The 19,378-nt window shown below is 42.9% G+C and overlaps 1 protein-coding gene across 3 annotated transcripts in view; it reads right to left on the reverse strand.

The window, feature by feature from the left end:
- The window catches only part of znf423 (zinc finger protein 423), a 209,821-nt gene that overhangs the window by 27,230 nt on the left and 163,213 nt on the right, over positions 1 to 19,378 (reverse strand). For all 3 annotated transcript variants that reach the window (XM_049483701.1, XM_049483700.1, XM_049483702.1), the window contains one exon: positions 1,929 to 2,060. In XM_049483701.1, coding sequence (XP_049339658.1) covers positions 1,929 to 2,060 — 132 coding nt within the window. The remainder of the gene's footprint in view (positions 1 to 1,928; positions 2,061 to 19,378) is intronic.

Below are 19,378 nucleotides of genomic sequence, written 5' to 3' on the forward strand. Positions count from 1 at the left end.
ATGCGCTCATCCACTTTGTTCGAGTTTGAGGCAGGAACATGCTGCTGAGGGTTCAAATGAGGAGTTTTGAGTGTCATTTCATCACTCAGCCCAAGTTCAGTGATAGTCGAGCAGCAATAAAAGTATCTGAGTTTTTTTTTAGTTAGTTAAAACAGGAGATATTAAGCTTAAATTGCTAACACACCTGAGTCTCTATTTTATCTCTATTTCACAGGAAATGCATTCAACTAATTTTTCAAGCATTTTGTTGTAAGGAATTGATTGCACCTCATTATCAACTCCACAACTCACCCCAAATGTACTGAATGGAGAACCATCATTCCAGAGAACACAGTACTGTTGCTTCACAGCTCAATGCTGGGGGCCTGTAAACCCGTTCTGACCCATGTCTGGCATTAGGCTTGATGCCTATTGGGTCATGTTGTTTATATGTCGCAGAGAGTCCTATTCTTTTGGCAATGGGCAATTTTATGGTAAGAAAAAAATGGTAGAGGTCATGTCCAAATACAATATGATACATTGATAATGTTATTATCTTGGCAGGCCAAACTTTAAAGTAGCTGAAAGTATTCATTGGAAGGAGTGCCAACAAACATTTGGACATAAACGGGCAGTTTCCCAGACAGTAATTTTTTATGGATATTTTCCATTACAGGAAGAAACATAGTCTAGGACTAAGCCTAACCCCTTTTTAAGAAACATACACAATGTATAAAGGTCTCAATGGAAAACCAGCCTATTTTTTTAATATTACAATAATAGCAATGGAAAATCTCCATTCTCAGGGCTGTACAGTCTAGGACTAGGCCTAATCCCAGGCTGGAAAACCAACTCATTGAGCTTTGTAGCATTTGTAGCATAGTTCCAGCAGGTCCTCATTTCTATTAAGATTTTCTTACACAATCTATTAGAGTTCTGCTTTATTTCACTTACTCCTCCAACAGGCTACGCAAGTGAGAGAGCGAGAGTGGCACAGTGTTCCTGGGACACCCCCTGTCCCACCAGGGATGTGAGTTGGGAGGTCATCTCTCATTAACTTTACTATGAACCCAAGAGGACAGCTGCACTGTCCAGAACACCTAGACACTTCCATTCTGACCTTTATTATACACCTCTTCTGCTTCCTTATAAGCACCTGTCATATAAATGTAAGTCTGGATTTTGTGTTACGCTATATGGACAAAAGTATTGGGACACAAGCTCATTCATTGTAAGAGAAATAATTATAAAATGATTGCTCATAATTAAACAACAGTTTAAACTGCTCTTGTTGGAGTGATTGTCTCTACTGTGCTGAAAAGGCTTTGTACTAGATTTTAGAGCATTGCTGTGAGGATTTGATTGCATTTAGTGACAAGCGTGTGGTTTTCTGCTCCATAAAATCCTACTCTATTGGCCCCTTTACAGGGAGCTGCTGTGAAGGCGAGCTGTGTTTGTGTTTGCATTTGCACATCTGTATAAGCAATGTGTGCAGCTTCAATCACTTGAAATCATTCATTTAAAGGGATGTCCGCAATAATCTGAACATACAGCACATAACAGAAGCGAGTGTAGGAGCAAGAGTAAATAATCTAATATGAACTCATTCCCTAATTGAGTCCAACTGAAAGTGAGCACAAAAGCTTGTGTTCAGACAACCGTGCAACAGAGCACATGTGTGTGTACTGCCGTGTGCACAGACCTGAGTAACTGCGTGTAATCATGCGTCATTAACATACATGAATGAGTGCAATTACGCACACGTGTACGGATAAGAGGGCGAGAGATCTGCAAGCTGATTGCCTGTCCTGCATATGTATTTGGATGTGTATGCACATGTGTGTGGGTGTGTGTGGTTGTGTGTGTATGGGGCCGCCCTCTCACACAAACACACACCTTCACTGCCCCTGACCCTACGCCCTCGACCCCCCCGGGCCAGGCCCCCTTACCTGTGAAGCAGACGGGGCACTTGAAGGTGCCACCCATGCCCTCAAAGCTGTGCTCGATCAGGTGGCACAGGAGTTTGGCCGGAGAGTCAAACATCTGGTTACACAGCTTGCACTCGTGATTGATGCCTTCCTCTGCAACACAAGAGCACATGATACAACAGGTTACACACACAGCAGAGGGGTCAGAGAGAGAGATAGAGAGAGAGGGGGATAAAGAGAAAATGGGATAACAGAAAGGGGCAAACTGGAGAAATAAAAACAGAAATTTAAAATAGAAAGAAGTTGAATAAGTGCAAAACAGGAGGGGAAAAGACATGGACACCAGAAGAGAAGTTGAGAGAGAGAAAGGTGAAAGGGAGAGAGAAAGACAGAAGAAAAAAGAGAATAAGACAGGATAAAATAAATAGGCTTAGAGAATAAAAGTGAAAATGAGAAGAGAAAAAGGGAAAGGAAATACGAGAAAGTAAAAAAAAAAATAAAGAGATAACACAAATAATAGAAAGAAATATTGAAATAGAGAAGAAAAAAAGTAACAAAAAAACAGAAATTAAGAGAAAGAAAGAAAATGAGGAAAAGGAAGAAAGATAAAAAACAGAAGGCAGAAAACAAAAGGATGTGTAAAATAAAAGAGAGCAATCAAGAAAAAGAAGCAAAAAAGAGAGAGAGTGATAGAAAAAAAGAAGTAAGGAAAGGCAAAAAGGTGGAGGCTGAGGTGCAAAAAGGTGTGAGTGAGTAAAAAGAGGTGAAGAGAAAGAGGAACAACAAAAACAGAATGAAAAGAAAAAAAAAGAAAGAGGGATATCATCAGAGAGAGAAAGAGAAACAGGAGGAAAAAACAGTTCAGATTTATTCAATTCATAAAGGAGGGCTGAACAGTGGAACACACACACAGAGCTCAACTCTTTATAACTGTATTAATGACTGCTAACCTTTATCTACTGCTAAAACACACACAGACACACACACACAGTCTCTCTTTCTCTCTCTCCCTCTCTCTGGTCCAGCTCTGGCCAGTCTGACCGGCCCACCTCCCTCTTTTCCCTCCTCCTTCTCTGCCCAGTGCCGTCTCTTTCCTGGCCGGTAATTGCCTGCTGCCCCCCAGTACTGTGGGCTCCGTGCCCTCCCCCCTGCCCGTGAGTCTATTTTAAGCCGGCCTGAGTGACATCAGTGCCCCCCCTCCCAGCCCAGTCAGAGAGGGACAGATGAAAGGTGGGCGTCGTGTCCTAGCTGGACGCCTGCGCTCCCTTCTTATCGCCTGCACTCCACACAGGCCCGTGCGCCGCCCGCCCGCCCGCACTCCATCAGACCCCTGTCTACACACCCCTACCCCTGCCCCGGCTCCAATCCCCCTGCCCTGGGGTGGTAGAGGCGCCACCCTGGCTGCACCTCATGGTCCTGCTGTCACCTGTGGAGCACAGTGCTCCTGCTGAACCTTCCAGAAACTCTGTGCGGAGCGCCCCGCTGCTCAGCACATATAAGAGCTTGGCAGGTGATAGCAAGGTAAATGTAGCAATGTATACTGCTGCTGCTGTCTGGCACAAACCATGCTATATCCAAAATGAGAGCTTTACAGGGAGAGAAGAATTTAACTTGAATAGAAGTCAGTGGAAAATATTTTATTGCGAGACATTTGGAGCATTTCTATTAATCCATTAGTACAGGAAGTAGTGCTGCAAAATTTGGCATGCAGTTATGTCCCAGGCAGATATTTAAATGATTACAGGTGTGGACTGATTAGACACTGGGTATTGCCACAAAAGGGAGAAAAGTGCTTCCACCACTCCAATATATAAAAACTCTCAATTTCAGCAAGATAATGCTCACCCACATACAGCAAAGGTTTCTAAAAAAAACTCATTGGGCTTGGCCTGCCGGGTTGAAAGAGCATTCATGGAACAAGCTGGGATGCAAACTTTGGCAACCTAGGAGTGTGAATGCTGTGTTAAGAGAGTCCTCTCATGTTAACCGCTACTGAACATCACCCTCTACACATATTTACGTTCACATCTATGGGATCTGTATGACACTGATACACAGAGTGCTTTTGTACAGACCTTCTCCTGTAAAGTTACATATTTTATCAAATCATTTTAAAAGCTTTTATTAGCAGTGATATGTATATATAATGTGTGTTCTGTAGTGAGCGTAGGTAAGTGAAGTTAATAAAGTCCTCAATCCAACACCTCTGCCATCTCCCTGACCTCCGTAAGCACCCCCTCCCATCCCTAAAAATACCACCTCCACTGACGATTCCAATCTCAGCGCCATCTCAAAGGCCTCAACCAGGGAGCTCTAATCCCATCTGAAAGCAGAAAGGGGCGGGAGGGCGCAGGGCACAGTCGCTGCGGTGGGTGGGGGGTTAAAAAGGAAAATTTATGAGATGGGGGGGTGAGATGGGGGGGTTGGCAAGGACACCAAAAGCTTTGGTGTTTCTTCTCAAAGACACTGCTTAAGGTGAAGACACTTCAAGGGAGGGCTGGAGGTCAGGACTGGACACCAAAGAGCCAAACGGCTTTAGGAGAATATTTTGTACGAGCTGCTGTTGTGTGTGACAGAGAGAGAATAAGAGAGAGAGAGAAAGATGAGAGAAAGATGATAAATTAAGATAGTAAAGAGATAGTAATAAAGTTTGTGTGTGTGTGAGAGAGAGAGAGAAACACACATTCAGGAGGGTAAAAAGATAGAAAACAGAGGGAGAGAATGTGAATTTAGAGGGAAGGAGTGAGGAAAAAATAGAGAATGAGAGAGAAAGAGAAAGACCACAATGACACCAAAGAGAAACATTGGGGAAATGAGAGGGTTACGGGGGAGAGGAAGGGAATTCTGCTAAAGAAAGCAGAAAGCAAAGGGATAATTGGGCTGTCCGGCCAAAAGTAATGGTAGCTAGGGGGCCTTTATGTGTGTGTGTGCGTGTGTGTGTGTGCCTGTGTGTATTTGGTAAAAAGCAAGCTCCTCTGCAGTGGTTTGATCAGCAAGTGAGGAACATGCTCCATCATCTCTTTTTTAGCCTCCACTCCAACACTAAGCTGAAGCTCGCTAAGTGTGTGTGTGAGAGAGAGAAAGATAGAGAGAGAGAAAGAGTGTGCATGGGACACATGTAGGGATTACAGTTCCTTGTTACCACCAAGCAGCCCCATGTTGTCAGGGTAGAGTATTTGATCAGTGGGGCTGACACGCAGAGCTTTGGGAGGGGGACTGCAGTGTACTGGGGGAGCCCATCTTATAGCTAAAGAGCAACACACATGCTCACACACACACATACACACACATACCGTGTATGTCAGAACATGTGAGGATTGTTACAAAAGCATCCTATATCAACACTTCACGCAAGCAGAGACAACAGAAGCATAATGGAAAACACACAGAGAGGATGTCAGAGACATTGCGAAGAATAATGCTAACTCTATATCTAACAGTTTCACTAACAGCCTCACTACCAGGATCACCAATAGCATCACCAGCAGTCTTCCAATAGTTTCACTATCAGTCTCACTAATACCATCATTAGCAATATCACTAACAATATAGGTAACAGTATCACTAGCATTATCACCAACAGTACCAGTATTACTAAAAAGAGTACCACTAACATTAACTATCAAACTTTTACTCACAATATCATCAGTATTACTAACAGCATCGCCAACTATAACACCAAGAGTATCATTAACAATATTATTAATAGTATCAGCAACAGTGTCAATATCACTTACAGCATTACTTTCTTTTTTATACAATTTTATTTCTAATTTTATCCCATTTTCTCCCCAATTTAAACCAGTGACTAGGCCCCTCCTACCACCATTAATGCCCCCAACACCAGAGAGGTGAAGACTAGCACATGGCTCCTATGATGCATGTAAAGTCCACCACCACCACCACCACCACCTCTTTTCAAACTGCTGCTGATGCTGCATTCTTGGGTAGCTGGCACGATTGCACTCTCTCTGACTCTGGCTGCTGATGACCCAGGATTCGGACCGGCATTCCTCCAGCGTCTTAGTCTGCTAGACCACTCAAAGCCCCATAGTCTCACTTTCTAAATAACTCACAATTTCACCAACAGTATCAATAACAATATCATTAAAAGCATCACTAGAAAATACCATTATTAGTATCACTATCAGTGTTACTAATATCACTAGCACTACTCCCAATAGTAAAACACCAACTTTATCACAAAAAAAAAAGAACAACAACTGTATCACAAATAGTATCACCAACATTACAAACAGTATAATTAACAGTATCACTATTACCAACACGGTCACTAACAGTATCAACAGTTTTCTTTCTTTACTATCAAAACATGAATGTAACAGAGGGGGTTCAACAAATGCTTTCATTAATAAAAACCCTCAAAGAACACCCTTTTCAAAAGTGTAGGCCGCACAAATGTGGTCTGTCTGGGGGTCCCTGGAGACCCTTTCAAGAGCCATTCTGTAAATGAAATGTGCTCCATTACTAAAATAATTGCTATGTGAAAGTACACTGTATTCAATTACAGCATGTGTCAAACAGAGCAGGGTCAGTGTTGATAAAGGCAGTGGGGTGGGGGAGCCAGACTGATTGATGGATCAATCAGCTAATCAGAGCAGGCCACACAACAACACTGCTCCAATGAGGAGGAGGCGTGATTAGGGCAGCAGTGGGCTTTATTACTGTGAAGAAAGAAATGTAGAGGGGAGACTGATGATAGAGACAGACAGCAGCAGCAAAGGCAGGTTAATGCTGTCTATGAAGGTATAGTGAGGTGAAAAGGCAGATGTACAAGATTTCCTTATTATCTTAAGTATACTGTAAGTGCTGTTTATATGCTATGAGTCTAAATAACAGCAGTGTAAGCCTATGAGCGACACACTCATCACAAGCAAGAGTTATTTATGTGGTTTCTAAGTGGCACTAAATTAAATATACTAAGTGAAATATACTATACATCTGTAAAAATAGACAGTAGTAGCTTAAAACACTTATCCTAAAGCATAGATTGTATTTGTGCTTCTGCCCACTTAACATACGTATGAGTAAGGCTTCAGATACCAATTAATCATGGGGTGATTACAGGGTTAATATGTTAAAAGTCATGAAACAGGCATTAATATCTTGTCCTATCAATTTTGCTATATCTCATGGAATCTAAAGAAAGCTTTGTAACATTCCTTCACCCACAGTGTCACGTGGGTACCAGAAATACACCACATAAGACACTATTACCCACAGTGGACAGCACAGTGCGTGGTAATGATCATGACTGGCAGTGTCTGGCAACTGTGCATCCAAAAAGACAAGTGACTTCTTAAGACATCACATCAACATTCAATGCAGAGCGCAGTGTTCAACACAGTGCACGGGTTCTTTAGCCTCTAGCACACATGGCAACACATGGGACACGATACTAGCTCCCATTCCAGTACTTTTGGCATGTCAGTGTGTATTTTCAAGGCTTGCTTGTTTAATTGTTGAATGTTTCATTATTGTATCTTGATCTAATAAGATTTTTACAGTATATATACAGTATAAAGTATGTGATGCTACCTAATGTTTACACAGTATGTTCATACATTGTCATGATACAGTATATAACACAGAATAGCACATAGCTCCCCCATATGTCTGCTCGGTCAGTGACAGTGACTTTTTTTTAGGACTTTGAATAAAGGACTATAAGCAGAACGAGCACTGGAGCAGGGGATGAAGGAGGCCATATTTATGTATTATTCCAGATTGTTATTCCACCAACTGAGCAGGCCTCCCTTCTTACACAAACACACTACCGCGGCTGCTGCTGCTGCTGTTTGCAGCCTCCGCAGTGGCTGCTACTGCTGCTGCTGCCGCAGCTCAGGCCAATGTGCTTCCAGCTAATTGACCAGGGGGAGCCAGGTGGCGCCCTGGCCTGCGCTGCTCCCTACGGGACGGTCCGACTATATGGGAGCAGCCTCCTCCCCTCCTCTTCTCTACTCTCCTTTCCTCTTCACTTTTCTCTCTCTCCTTCTCTCTACCCATCACCCCCTGTAGCGTGTGCTGGCACACAAATGAGCTGTGTGGATGGGAGCAGTCGGCCCCCAGAGGGCCCAGGCCCCTCTCGGCCCGGCCCTAAGGCCCGCAGCCCCGGCCCCCAGATTGATGGGCCGGATGGCGGGCGAGGGAGCCGCAGGGAGGCAGGAGGAGAGAGAGTGAGGTGGGGGCCGGGGCGAAAGTGTGTGTGGGGTGGTGAGGGGTGGGGGGGGGGTGCGGGTGGAGGCAACGGGCTTCTCTAGGGGGTGAGCTCAAGGTGTGTTGCCATGGCAACTCGGAGAGGGAGAGCAGGGAGAAGAGGCGGCGTGCTGAGCTTGACCTGTGCTGGTGGGGGTGGCAATGTGGGCCAAAGCGGAGCTCGCGGAGCGCTCACGAGCGCACACACACACACACTCATACAAACACACACACTGCTGCAGAGCTGGAGGGGTCTCAAGAGCTATTGCTTCCTACTCACTCTCTTCCTCACTTTCTCTTTCTCTCTCGTTCTTTCACACACACAGGCACTCACACATAAATACACAGAGTACCGCAGTGCTGAAACAATCCCAGGGGCTGCCCACCTACCAGCTTCCACATACACACACACACTCATATGTATACACACACTCTCTGCCTCTCTCTCTCTCCTTCTCTTTCTTTCTTTCTTTCTTTCTTTCTTTCTTTCTTTCTTTCTTTCTCACACACATGCACACACACACCCTCTTAGTGAAGTGATTCACTCCAAAACATTTGCTTAATACACACAACTTTCATTCATGCCCACTCTACAGACTGCTGCCACTGCTACTGATGCTCTCTCACCCAGACACTCCCTCTCTCTCTCTCTTTCTCTCTCTACGTGTGTGTGTGTATCACAGTGAGGCAGGTTGGCCTCATTGACTCGACAAAACACATACACACTGTGTCTGAGGACGAGAGGTAAATCTGCTAGCTCTCTCTCTCTCTTTCTCTCTTGCTCTTTTCCTCCTGGCTGCTAGTCTAATTCACACGTTTCCTATTATCTGCAGCAAATATTTCCGGAACGCTCTCTCTCTCTCTCGTTTGCTCTCCCGCTCAATCTCTCTCTCTCTCTGGCTGCCAAACGGGATGGAGTCTCCGGCTCCACATAGTTTTTGGCAGCGGCGGACGGCATATGGAGCTGACCAGCTTGGAATCTCCTATCAGATTACATAACAGTGGGATGCTGGATCCCTCCACCCCGCAGAAACCGACCTTCATACACACAAGCAAACAAACAAACTCTCCTTCCAAAGCACACGCGCCTCTACTCTACTGCACTCTCCTCCTCCTCTGCTGCTCCGCTCTCCAGCCCTGTCTCTCGCTCCTCGTGTGCTGGGGTCTGCACTGCTCTGGCTCGGCTCAGGCTGGGGGAGTTTAGTCTGTGTCGAGAGCTGTGTGGACAGAAGCTGGAGTCTGCACTGAGAAGACAAGAGCAGATCTTCACCAACACAGGCGTTCACACAGGCTTCCAAAACAAACACTCCCTGTTCTAGAACCTGATTGGCTGAGCCACGTTCACTGAAGCCACTAAGTGTAAAATATTCACATACCTGCACACACAGATCAGATGTATTCTGTTTTATAGACTTCTTCTGCTGGGTGCGACAGAAAAGAGAGAGACCCATTGAAATAGCAGCTTAATCATTAGTATGAAATAGTTTGTTAACGACTGTTGATAGTTAAATAATTGTTATCTTTTTTGCTGAAATAAAAGCTTTAATTATTAGCAATCAGCAATATTAGCAATATATTTATTAACATACCTAAATTAATAAAATAAATATTATTTTGAAATCCTAAATGAATAACTGCCTTTAAAATAAATTATTTACATTAAGCTGTCATTAACATGATTTATATCATTACAAAAAATGTTTTTTTTACAATATTACTGATCAAGTATAAATAATAACAATTATAAGCTATATTAATGACAAACTATTACGAGATTCAATTGTTCAGATTATTTAAATAAAAATATTACTTTTTATATTTTATTAAATAGGTTTTGACTTACCATAAGACATTTTATAACTATTATAATAATGTTTCACATTATATAAGTACAGATAAGTACTAGGCACCTGGGTTCCCAGAAAACTCCATCTTTAGTAACATTATCGCCTCAATTATCTTAGCGGTAACACAACAAATCTGGCTGCACTGCTCTGCTGAAGCCTTGTTAGACTACAGCACACTCCTCTAGAGAACTTCATTACCCACACTGCACTGCAGGAGCAGCTGCACCATAATTTCACCAGCAAATTAGCAATTACCTCTCCTTTCAGTCACCTGCCAATAAAAAGCCATCTTCTCTGCACCAGTCACAGGTTCCACGAATCAGGACCCTCCTGTCATTTAAAGACCCGCCTCCTCGCCTGTACTATACCAATAGGCACAGAATCTGTGGGTCTTGGGCCCCCTGCGAGGTGAACTGGTCTGGCTGCAGCTGCCTGCTGACCACCCAGAGCTACCACTGCTGCTTCTCATTTCCACACACACACACACACACACACACACACAGTTACACACACACACAGATAAAGAGGCAGCACACTGAGAGGCAGGCAGGGGCCTGCAGCCCACTGCAATCAAAGCAGAGGAGAAATCAGCCAAAAGCAGAGCTGGAGCCGAGCAAGCTTGCTTAGAATGCACACGCCAGGCATTAGCACAGCACTGTGACCTTGCCATAACCATGCAAACAGCACTGGAATAAAAAAAAAATCTCAGGACAACATGTTGCTGTTTTTTGATGACCAAGGCAACAAACATAAGTTGGCATACAAGGTTTCCCGGATTCATTAATTTAAATAAATGTCACAGTGATAACGTCAAAAATACTATTTATTATATGGTTCTAATGTATTGACAACATAAAGGGTTCTTTAAATGACAATGTTTTCTAGAAATTCTAACATTATTTAAGTTATTGCTGGGTCACAACTCTTCATAAGAGATCATAATAAATTGGAAAATTCAAACCAAAGTTCTACTAGGAGACTTCTAGGTTCTAGGTCACCTTCACAATTTTCCACCTCTAACATGCTTGCTCTGCATCTTTCAGATGCTGATGTTTTCATGCTCCCCATCACAATCCAGTTTGGCCCTGCCTGGTTGCACACCAAGGGGAAACGATTTTGACTAATTTACGTTTATTTTTATTTGTATGAAGTGGACTGGAGAGATACATTGGAATTAATATGTGAGGAAGTTTTAAAAACTTCCTATGGCCTAGGAGCCTAAAAGCATTCCAGATGAGGCCACTTAGCTGGAGGATAGGACAATATCACTATCATGTAAGACACGCATAAGGGCAGAACTTACAAAGTCACTGCAACTATAAAAAATCAAAGCTATGACTATGTAAACCTTGTGTCTAAATATGTTGAAAGTGCAGAGTCTTCAGTTTGGTCTTGTCCAGTTGCCCAAGGGGTTGGCTCTGGCCCTGCCCTCGGTAAACTGTAGGGTCTGTGAGGGTCCTAATGCTACAAGCCCTGGGCTGAAGATGAGGTCTACACCAAAGACTTTACTTTAAATCAAAGACTTTTACTTTAAATGTTATTTTTTTTATCAAACTGTTAACATTTAGCATTTTTGTATGCTTTCCTGCTAACAAGTCTTCTGGTAGAATTACCATTTCAGAGACAAAGAGATTTTTTTTGTAGCCTATAAAGATCTATCACTCTTTGACTGATACAGTGTTTTATTTTGGCAGTAAGGGTTTGCTGTTTCACTTGGGAATTGAACCCACAACCTGATGAGTCAGAGGCCATACCATCAAAAATCCACAGACTCCCATGAATGTTCAGCTTAACCACAACGTGCACAAGGCTATTTGTGGTTTGGCCGTAAGCAGGAAAGTGCCCAGGGGTCAAAAGTGCACCAACAAAGCCTAGCTCACTTCTTACTTACTTCAAAGGTCTTTGTACAGCCTTTGTACATCAGTTCTCATCTATATATCTCACACTCTTTTACATCTCAGTGCTCCACAAACTGTCCAAAAGTTCAGGGACACACTCTTATTTATCTCTCAGCATGCACACATTAGAAAACAAGGGGACTGGAATGTGAAGTGCCATGGCATCACATGCTAAGCAGAGTGAATCAGCAAATTGCCACAGCAACGTGCACGGCTGAATATTAGAGTAAATGCAGAACAATAATAGATGATAAATTCTAAGGAACAGTCAGCTGTCAGCCAGGGCCTCATTAGAGGCACTTAGCAGTAGCTGGAGGGCTGTACTGTAGGCGCACGAGAACTCTTAGAAAGCATTATAAAGCATGACCACTGCAGAGCCGGGGCTCAAACCAAGCTCTGACTGCAACTCACAGAAGAAATAAGAGGAGTGAATGCTGGATTTGGTTAAAGCGAGGACCTGAATGACTGACAAAGCTGTCTAAAAAAAAAAAGCAGTGATCGAAGATGACCGAGAAAAGGTGCATTTCTATGGGAAAAGTATTGTTATAAATGAGTAAAATACCATGAAATCCCATGGAACAAGACTACACAGTCAAACAGCATACAATACAAAATTAAATATGATTAAATGATTCCAATACATAATGGAAAATTACATTTCATACAGAGTATGGAAATTTTCAGGCACTCCATGTCGCTGATTGAGTTAATTGGTTTTAATTGCATGTAAACAGTGAGAATCAGCATACAGGTGAAGTGGTTCCCACTTCTAGGCAGTTGTTATATGATTGCTAGGGCCTTTGATAGGTGTTGGTGTTGGAGGCTTTGGTGTTGCTAGGTGGTTGGTGTGATGTTACTAGGTTGTTGCTATGATGTTGCTAAGGAGCAATGTTATCACCTATCTACTGGTTACTTTGTTGTTTATTGGTAGTTAATGTAATATTACAAGATTTTTGCTGATTCTGGATTAATAATAAAAAAAAAAAACAATGAATAAGCAGGCATCCCAATACTTTTGTCCATATGGTCTATGTACAGCATAGGCTCAAGATGACCCTAAACAAGTGCAAAGACCAAGTAATTACCATATTAATAGCTTGAGTGCTATATATTTTTTTATTTTGTTATATTAAATCAAAATATTGTATCAAATGAAAAATATAAATAATATAACAGCCCTCATACAATATTATATTGTTGTTATTAAATCAAAATCTCAAAACATAAATATGTTTCAAGTTACTTTTCATCATTTGCAAAATGCTCGCTGCTTTTTACATAATAAACACATTTCATAATGAATGGACCAATAGAAATGCTCCATAATCACTCGTATTAAAATTACTATTAACCAACATGAGATTTGGTTCCAGCAGTGACTATACTGTAGGTCATAAGTTCATTGCCAACTCCAAACTTTTAATAGGTGGGATCATTCTCACTCATACACACGCACGCACACACACACACACACACACATGCAGAAAGAACCCCAGATTGTTAATTGCGGTAGGGAGGGTAATTATGGCTCTAGTGAGAGGTCAGCTGTGTGTGTGCTGGCCGGTGTTGCTGGCCAGGCCTGGTCTATGAGGAGTCTTATTGAATTTGAGGCCTGGTGCTTAGAGTTGCCTGAGCAGCATGTCTCTTGGCCATGCTCTCTCTCTCACTTTCAATCTCGCTCGTTCTCTCTGGCTCTCTCACCCTCTCACACAGACACACACGCTTCCATCTAATGCACCACCTTCAGAGGACGTGATGGGCTGCTTCTGAACTCAATGGCTGCCAGAGGACACAGCTGCATTTAACAGCAGTAACAGACAACTGTCAAACACACACACACACACATACTCACACACACTCTGACTGTGATGGTATAGGCTTACTAACAGCAAAGTGCTCACAATCTGTGTGCATGGGTGTGTTCATTTGTACTGTACACTGTAAATGTGTGTCTGTGTGTGTGTGTTTGCATGTGTGTGTGTGTGTGTGTGTGTGCCTAATCCAACGCCCCTGGGTGCGCTGGGGGCTTTTTATCCACGCAAGATCTCCCAAATGCAGCTCAAAAGCTATAGCCATGAACCATTCCACAACAATTGCTCATTGTCAGCCCGGCCCATGGGGATAGGGCAGATTCATGGGACTTCATTTTTGTCACACATACACACACACATGCACATGCACACAGCTGTAAGAAAGAATAGTCACAAACAACAGACAACAACTGTATCTGTGTTATTGCGTATTTCTGATGCCACGGAAATGCAAACTGCAGCCCACTGTATTTGTGCATGTTGGCCGTCTTTCCTTTGTGTGTGTCTCTCTCTCTCTCTCTCTCACTCGCACTCTCTCCCTCCTTTCTATCAGGACACCAACTACGTCTTTGGTTGGCCGGTTGTGAATTATCTGCCCGCCAAGGAAGGCTGGAAAAAAAGCAGAGCAAATATGAGCAAGCAGCAGGACGCTAATAATGCACCTCCAGCTGTTCAAGTTAACCTGCAAATGTGTCCATCTGTACCTCCAGAGAGAGAGAGAGAGAGAGAGAGAGAGAGAGAGAGAGAGAGAGAGAGAGAGAGAGAGAGAGAGAGAGAAGAAAGTGTGAGTCAGAGAGAGAGAGAGAGAGAGAGAGACAGTCAGGGAGAGAGAGAGAGAGAGAGAGAGAGAGAGAGAGAGAATCAGAATGGGATCAAGAAAGAGAGTCAGAGAATCAGAGAGAGCACAAGTCAAAGAGGGAGTTAGAGAAAGGAGAGAGAGGCAGAGTCATAAAAAGAGAGAGAGAGAGAAAGTCAGACAGGGAGAATGAAAGATAGAAAAGAGTCAGGATGAAAATACAGACGAAGAGCAAGAGATTCGTAAATAGAGAGAGAGAGAGAATAGCCTGGACAGTGTCTGAAAGAGAGACAACAGTCAGAGCAGCTCAGAGAGAAAGAGAAACATCAATGAGAGCGTCAAAAAGAAAGAGTAAGTGAGTAAGAGAGTAAAACATCAAAAAGAAAGAATGAAAAAGAACAAGCAAAAGAAAGAGAGAGAAAGAAAGAGAGGAGCAGTAAAGATTGGCAGTAAAAGAAGCTGTGTGTGTTGGTGAATGTGTGTAACAGTAGGAGTGACCTTGCTGGGTTTGGACTGTCCCCGCCCCCCCTGCCCTGCATCCAACTGTGCTCTGCCTCTGGACCTCAACTCTGGGCACCAACACACACACACACTCACACACACCCTGCTGGGGCCAGCATGGGCCCCACACACCACTGACACACACATCACTGCAACACTATATACACTCTCTTCATCTAACACATTAAGCCAACATACCCTACACAACTACACACACTACATCATACACACAATTCACTACAGCTTCATATTTGGCAGTATTATGTTCATTACAGTCATGCCAGTGCAGCTATCCTGTACTGATTAAAGCACTCGTTTGGCGTAAAATCAAGCTCATACAATTTTCCGAACGTAGTGGAGCAGCCAAGCCATGTCTGCTGGCTGAAGTCTGCTTCATTAGTCTTCCACTGGTCTAGGAGGCCAAAGTAGCTTAAGGCTGATTTATATTTCCGAGAAGATGCCCGTAAACGTAGCGGTGTCATGAAGCCAAGAAGGGGTCGGTGTGTGTTCACAACTCCAAAATCTAAACTATGAGTCAGAAAACAATCTACAGAAATGTGCGTCATCTGGTACAGCTGGAGGCAAGACGAGGCCTAAAAGACATTAGGAGCAAGTGTAACATCAAAATAGAGGACTTAAGGGTCATCTGACTGAAGAAGGTGCAAAATGACAGACTTACATCCATGTTAATGTGCCTTGATATATGTTTGATATATCTAAATACATACATCTGTCTGTTGTCCAACCTTCCCCCACTAAAATGCTGCTCAAATGCATTTTTCTAGTTTTCCTTTTGAGTTTGATTCGTTTGCCCCACCCTCAGTGAAAATACAGATTCTGATTTGTTATTTCTCAAAGTTTGCTGTCCATTGTCCTGCCCCACCTAAAAAGAGAATTTAGGTTGTCCCACCCCTAGCTAAAAAAAACTGATTCTGATTGGTTCTGCCCAAGTTTGACTTTCTGTAGTCTGAAAACTGCAGCTCCAAGTTTGACTGTCTACTGTCTTGCCCTTCAGTTTGATTGTCAGTTGTCGCCTCCTCCAGGTAAAATGGGATGTCCAATCCCTTACTAAAATATAGATTCTTATTGGTCCTGCCCCCAGCTAAAAGGGTCTTTCTAATTATTTATCTGCAAAATTTTTGATTGGTTCTCACAGTCTCATAGTCTATAGAGTTTCATAGTCTATTGTTTGATTGTCTGTTGTCCCCTCCTCCAAGTAAAATGTCTAACTAAACTGAAATGGATATTCTAATTTGTTATGCTAGTGTTTAATCTGTGCTGTTTGGTTCCTATTGGCCACACACATTGAATATATAGATCCGTTTTTTAGGCTGTATGTTTGCCATCCTTGCTCTATATATAATCAAGAGATTTCAAAACTGAAACTGAATGCACAAACAGCTTGCTTTGCCTTGTAAACCCTTTTAGAAAGGGTTTGTATTTGGCACCAAAAAAGGATCCACTACTGTTAGAACTCTATTAGCTTCAAATGTATTGAAATAAACATACTGGGCTCTGTTTTTAAGCGGATTTACTAAGCTATCACTTCAGTTCTTTCTTGCTGCCCACGGAGAAAGAACCACTCAGTCAATTGGAGGGTCTGTAGCAGTAAAGCGTATGTGAGCAGCGTTTAGTCACAGCGCAGATCCGTGTGCGAGACTGACGGGGTCAAGCCGTGCTACAAAGCCGCAGGCGAGGAGAAGTGGAGCCATTCACGTCAGCGAGTTAAAAACTGCCATCCTGAAGAACAAAATTATGAGTTTAAATGAGTCATTCACACAAGGACCAATCAAGTCAAACAGTGGGTGGAAACAAAAAAAAGGGCCATTTGGACAGGACGCTTGTGACAGGCGCTCTGGATGGCTGCGCATTGTGGAGAGGACTGCCATTTGCCGTTTCACAAAGAGTTCGCCGTGAGCCGGGCTCGTGTCTCAGATGCCGCTGCTATTCCCTGTGTAGGGCGCTGCCTTTGATGTCACTTAATGGAAAGGTTTCTATCTGCAGATTAGGGAATAGGGAACGAGTGAGCGGCCTGGAAAAAAAAAATACGAAAAAAAAAGAGAGTCCCGTCCTCCCTCAGGACGCCGGAGCACTCTCTGCCTGTGCGTTACCCCGCCTGTGTTCTACTTCCTCCGAGCATGCACATCCCTACATGCCTCGCGCTGCCGCACTTCTGGGCCTACGTCTCCCAGCATGTTTCACCTTCTCACCCTGGCCCAGGGTGAGAGGGCCTGGGCCACTTGTGCGTTGCCATGGTTACCCTAACCCAGCCCACCTGTCCTAAAGACTTCAGCGGCATCCCTGCTGTTGTACGGATAAGCTCAAATACAAACAAATCAATAAATAATGCTCCATTAATTATTCCAAGGCCAGGATGAAATATACATGTGTTTGGAGGTTTTTTTTTTTTTCATGTGTGTGTGTACGTGTGTTTCTAGCAGCATAACAGCGGTGCTTTCAAAGACGCCATCTTGCAAGTGGAACTCTTGGTATGGACAGCGGCTGCTGCAGCAGAGGAAACTCTTGTCTATACAAGTTTGCTTCAGTGGGTCATCCAGTTTACAGCACTCATCCAAACATGATGAAAAGTCAATACAAGTGACCAACTCAAACTGTATTTTTCTCTCTCACACTTGCAATCTCATTTCTCATTTGTACCCCTATCATCTGCTTCACCCATTCTCTTGGAAGTGAGACATCAAGGGAAGTGATTAAAATTCTCTCCTTAATAAATGGGACAAGGGTTCAAGAACCTGATATCTTGCTAAAACCAATACATATACAAGATCACTGCTTCAATACTAGGCTGAGCACATCCGTCTTGCCGGTAATCTTTCGTGCAACCCTCCTTTTGGAGTGTGCCTATAAAAGTCCTCGGTTTAGAGTGCACTATTCCAACAGGACGATGCTCGTCCACACACTCCTGCCATCTCAAGAGCTTGCCTTAAATATCTATTAACTATGTCATGACCAGGCCAATCCCCAATTCAGAATGTGATGTGGTATGCTATTGGACATGCTATCCACACTCCTTCTTTTCTACCACATAATCTACAGGAACTGTGTGAATATTCAAGGTTTATGGAATATAAAACTCCATGCAGAGATTTGTTTCACATTTACTGTTCCTGATAGCACTTTCTTTCGGGTTTAACTATTTTCACAAACCATATTTTTGATGATGAGCATATTTACAGTATAATGTATAAATGTGTGTACACTTCTTATTAAACAAGACTGTATATACCACTGTGTTTCTCTGTAAAAAAGAAGAAAACAAACAAAAAAAACACCCTAATATTAATCTCAGAGTGTCAAGTGCTGGGGATATTAAAGATGACAAAGCATTATTAGGGCATGCAGAGGGAGGTCTCCCCCAGGGGCCTGACACCAAACTGGTTGTTCAAAGACCCCAGATGAGAAAAAAAAAAATCAATATTAATGCACACACATTCACAACAAAGATAGTGTGTCACTGGCTCTGTTTAGAGGACGCGTTTACGGTTTAACTTTGTCGCAAGCTGTTTTTACCCCCCTGCTTATAATCTATTGTCCCCTCCAGCGGGGACAGGGGGTGTGCGAGGGGGGTGTTTATCCCCCAGAGTGAGCTCATCTGTCCCGGTAAAAAGCTCCACATCCAAATCAAAGCTCACTCTAGCCTGACGACCCTAATGTAGTGTGTCACCTACACAGGCACTGCACATGTGTACATACGTGTGTGAGGAGGGCACGGAAACGAGCGCACCTCTTCTCCTTCATCTTCTCGTCTTTGCTATTCTGCTTCTTGTGTTCCCCATCACTGCTTAAGGGTTAGATAGAGAGAAAGAGGGAGAAGGGAGGGGTGCACTTGAAGAGCAAGTGCAGGTATGAGCTACTGGTAGGCTTTAGAGTAGAGCTAATTTAGCTAGATATTGTGGAAAGGATGCACACATTCAGTGCATTACTTCCATCAGCGCAGCATTTCTCTGATCAGTTTATTTTCTCATTTCCTATTTCTCATAATGTCTGCATAATTCAGTCATTAGGACATTGAACAATGTAGGCAGATGTGAGTTTAGTATACTGCATTATTAATATTCTTAACATTACATCTTAAATTCAGATATTGTTTGTGGTCCCTGGTGGTGTTGGACAATAAATATAATGTCTCTTTCAATGTTTAAAGACCTGGCAACCTGTGATTTCTACCACTATTATTCTAAAGTGAATCTTTTTAACCAAGCTACTTTGTACACCAACATTCTTTCCTTTAGCACGTAAAAAAATACTGATATAATTTTCCTCAAAACCTGTAATCCCTAAATGTATAATTCCCTTGAACTTATTTAGTTTAGTTTTAGTTTGAGCAGTTTTCATTTCTGCAAAGAAATGCACTAAATATTTTATTTTTTTTATTTTTTGT

The sequence above is a fragment of the Astyanax mexicanus genome, chromosome 9 (genome assembly GCF_023375975.1).
Source record: "Astyanax mexicanus isolate ESR-SI-001 chromosome 9, AstMex3_surface, whole genome shotgun sequence".
Taxonomy (NCBI): domain Eukaryota; kingdom Metazoa; phylum Chordata; class Actinopteri; order Characiformes; family Acestrorhamphidae; genus Astyanax; species Astyanax mexicanus.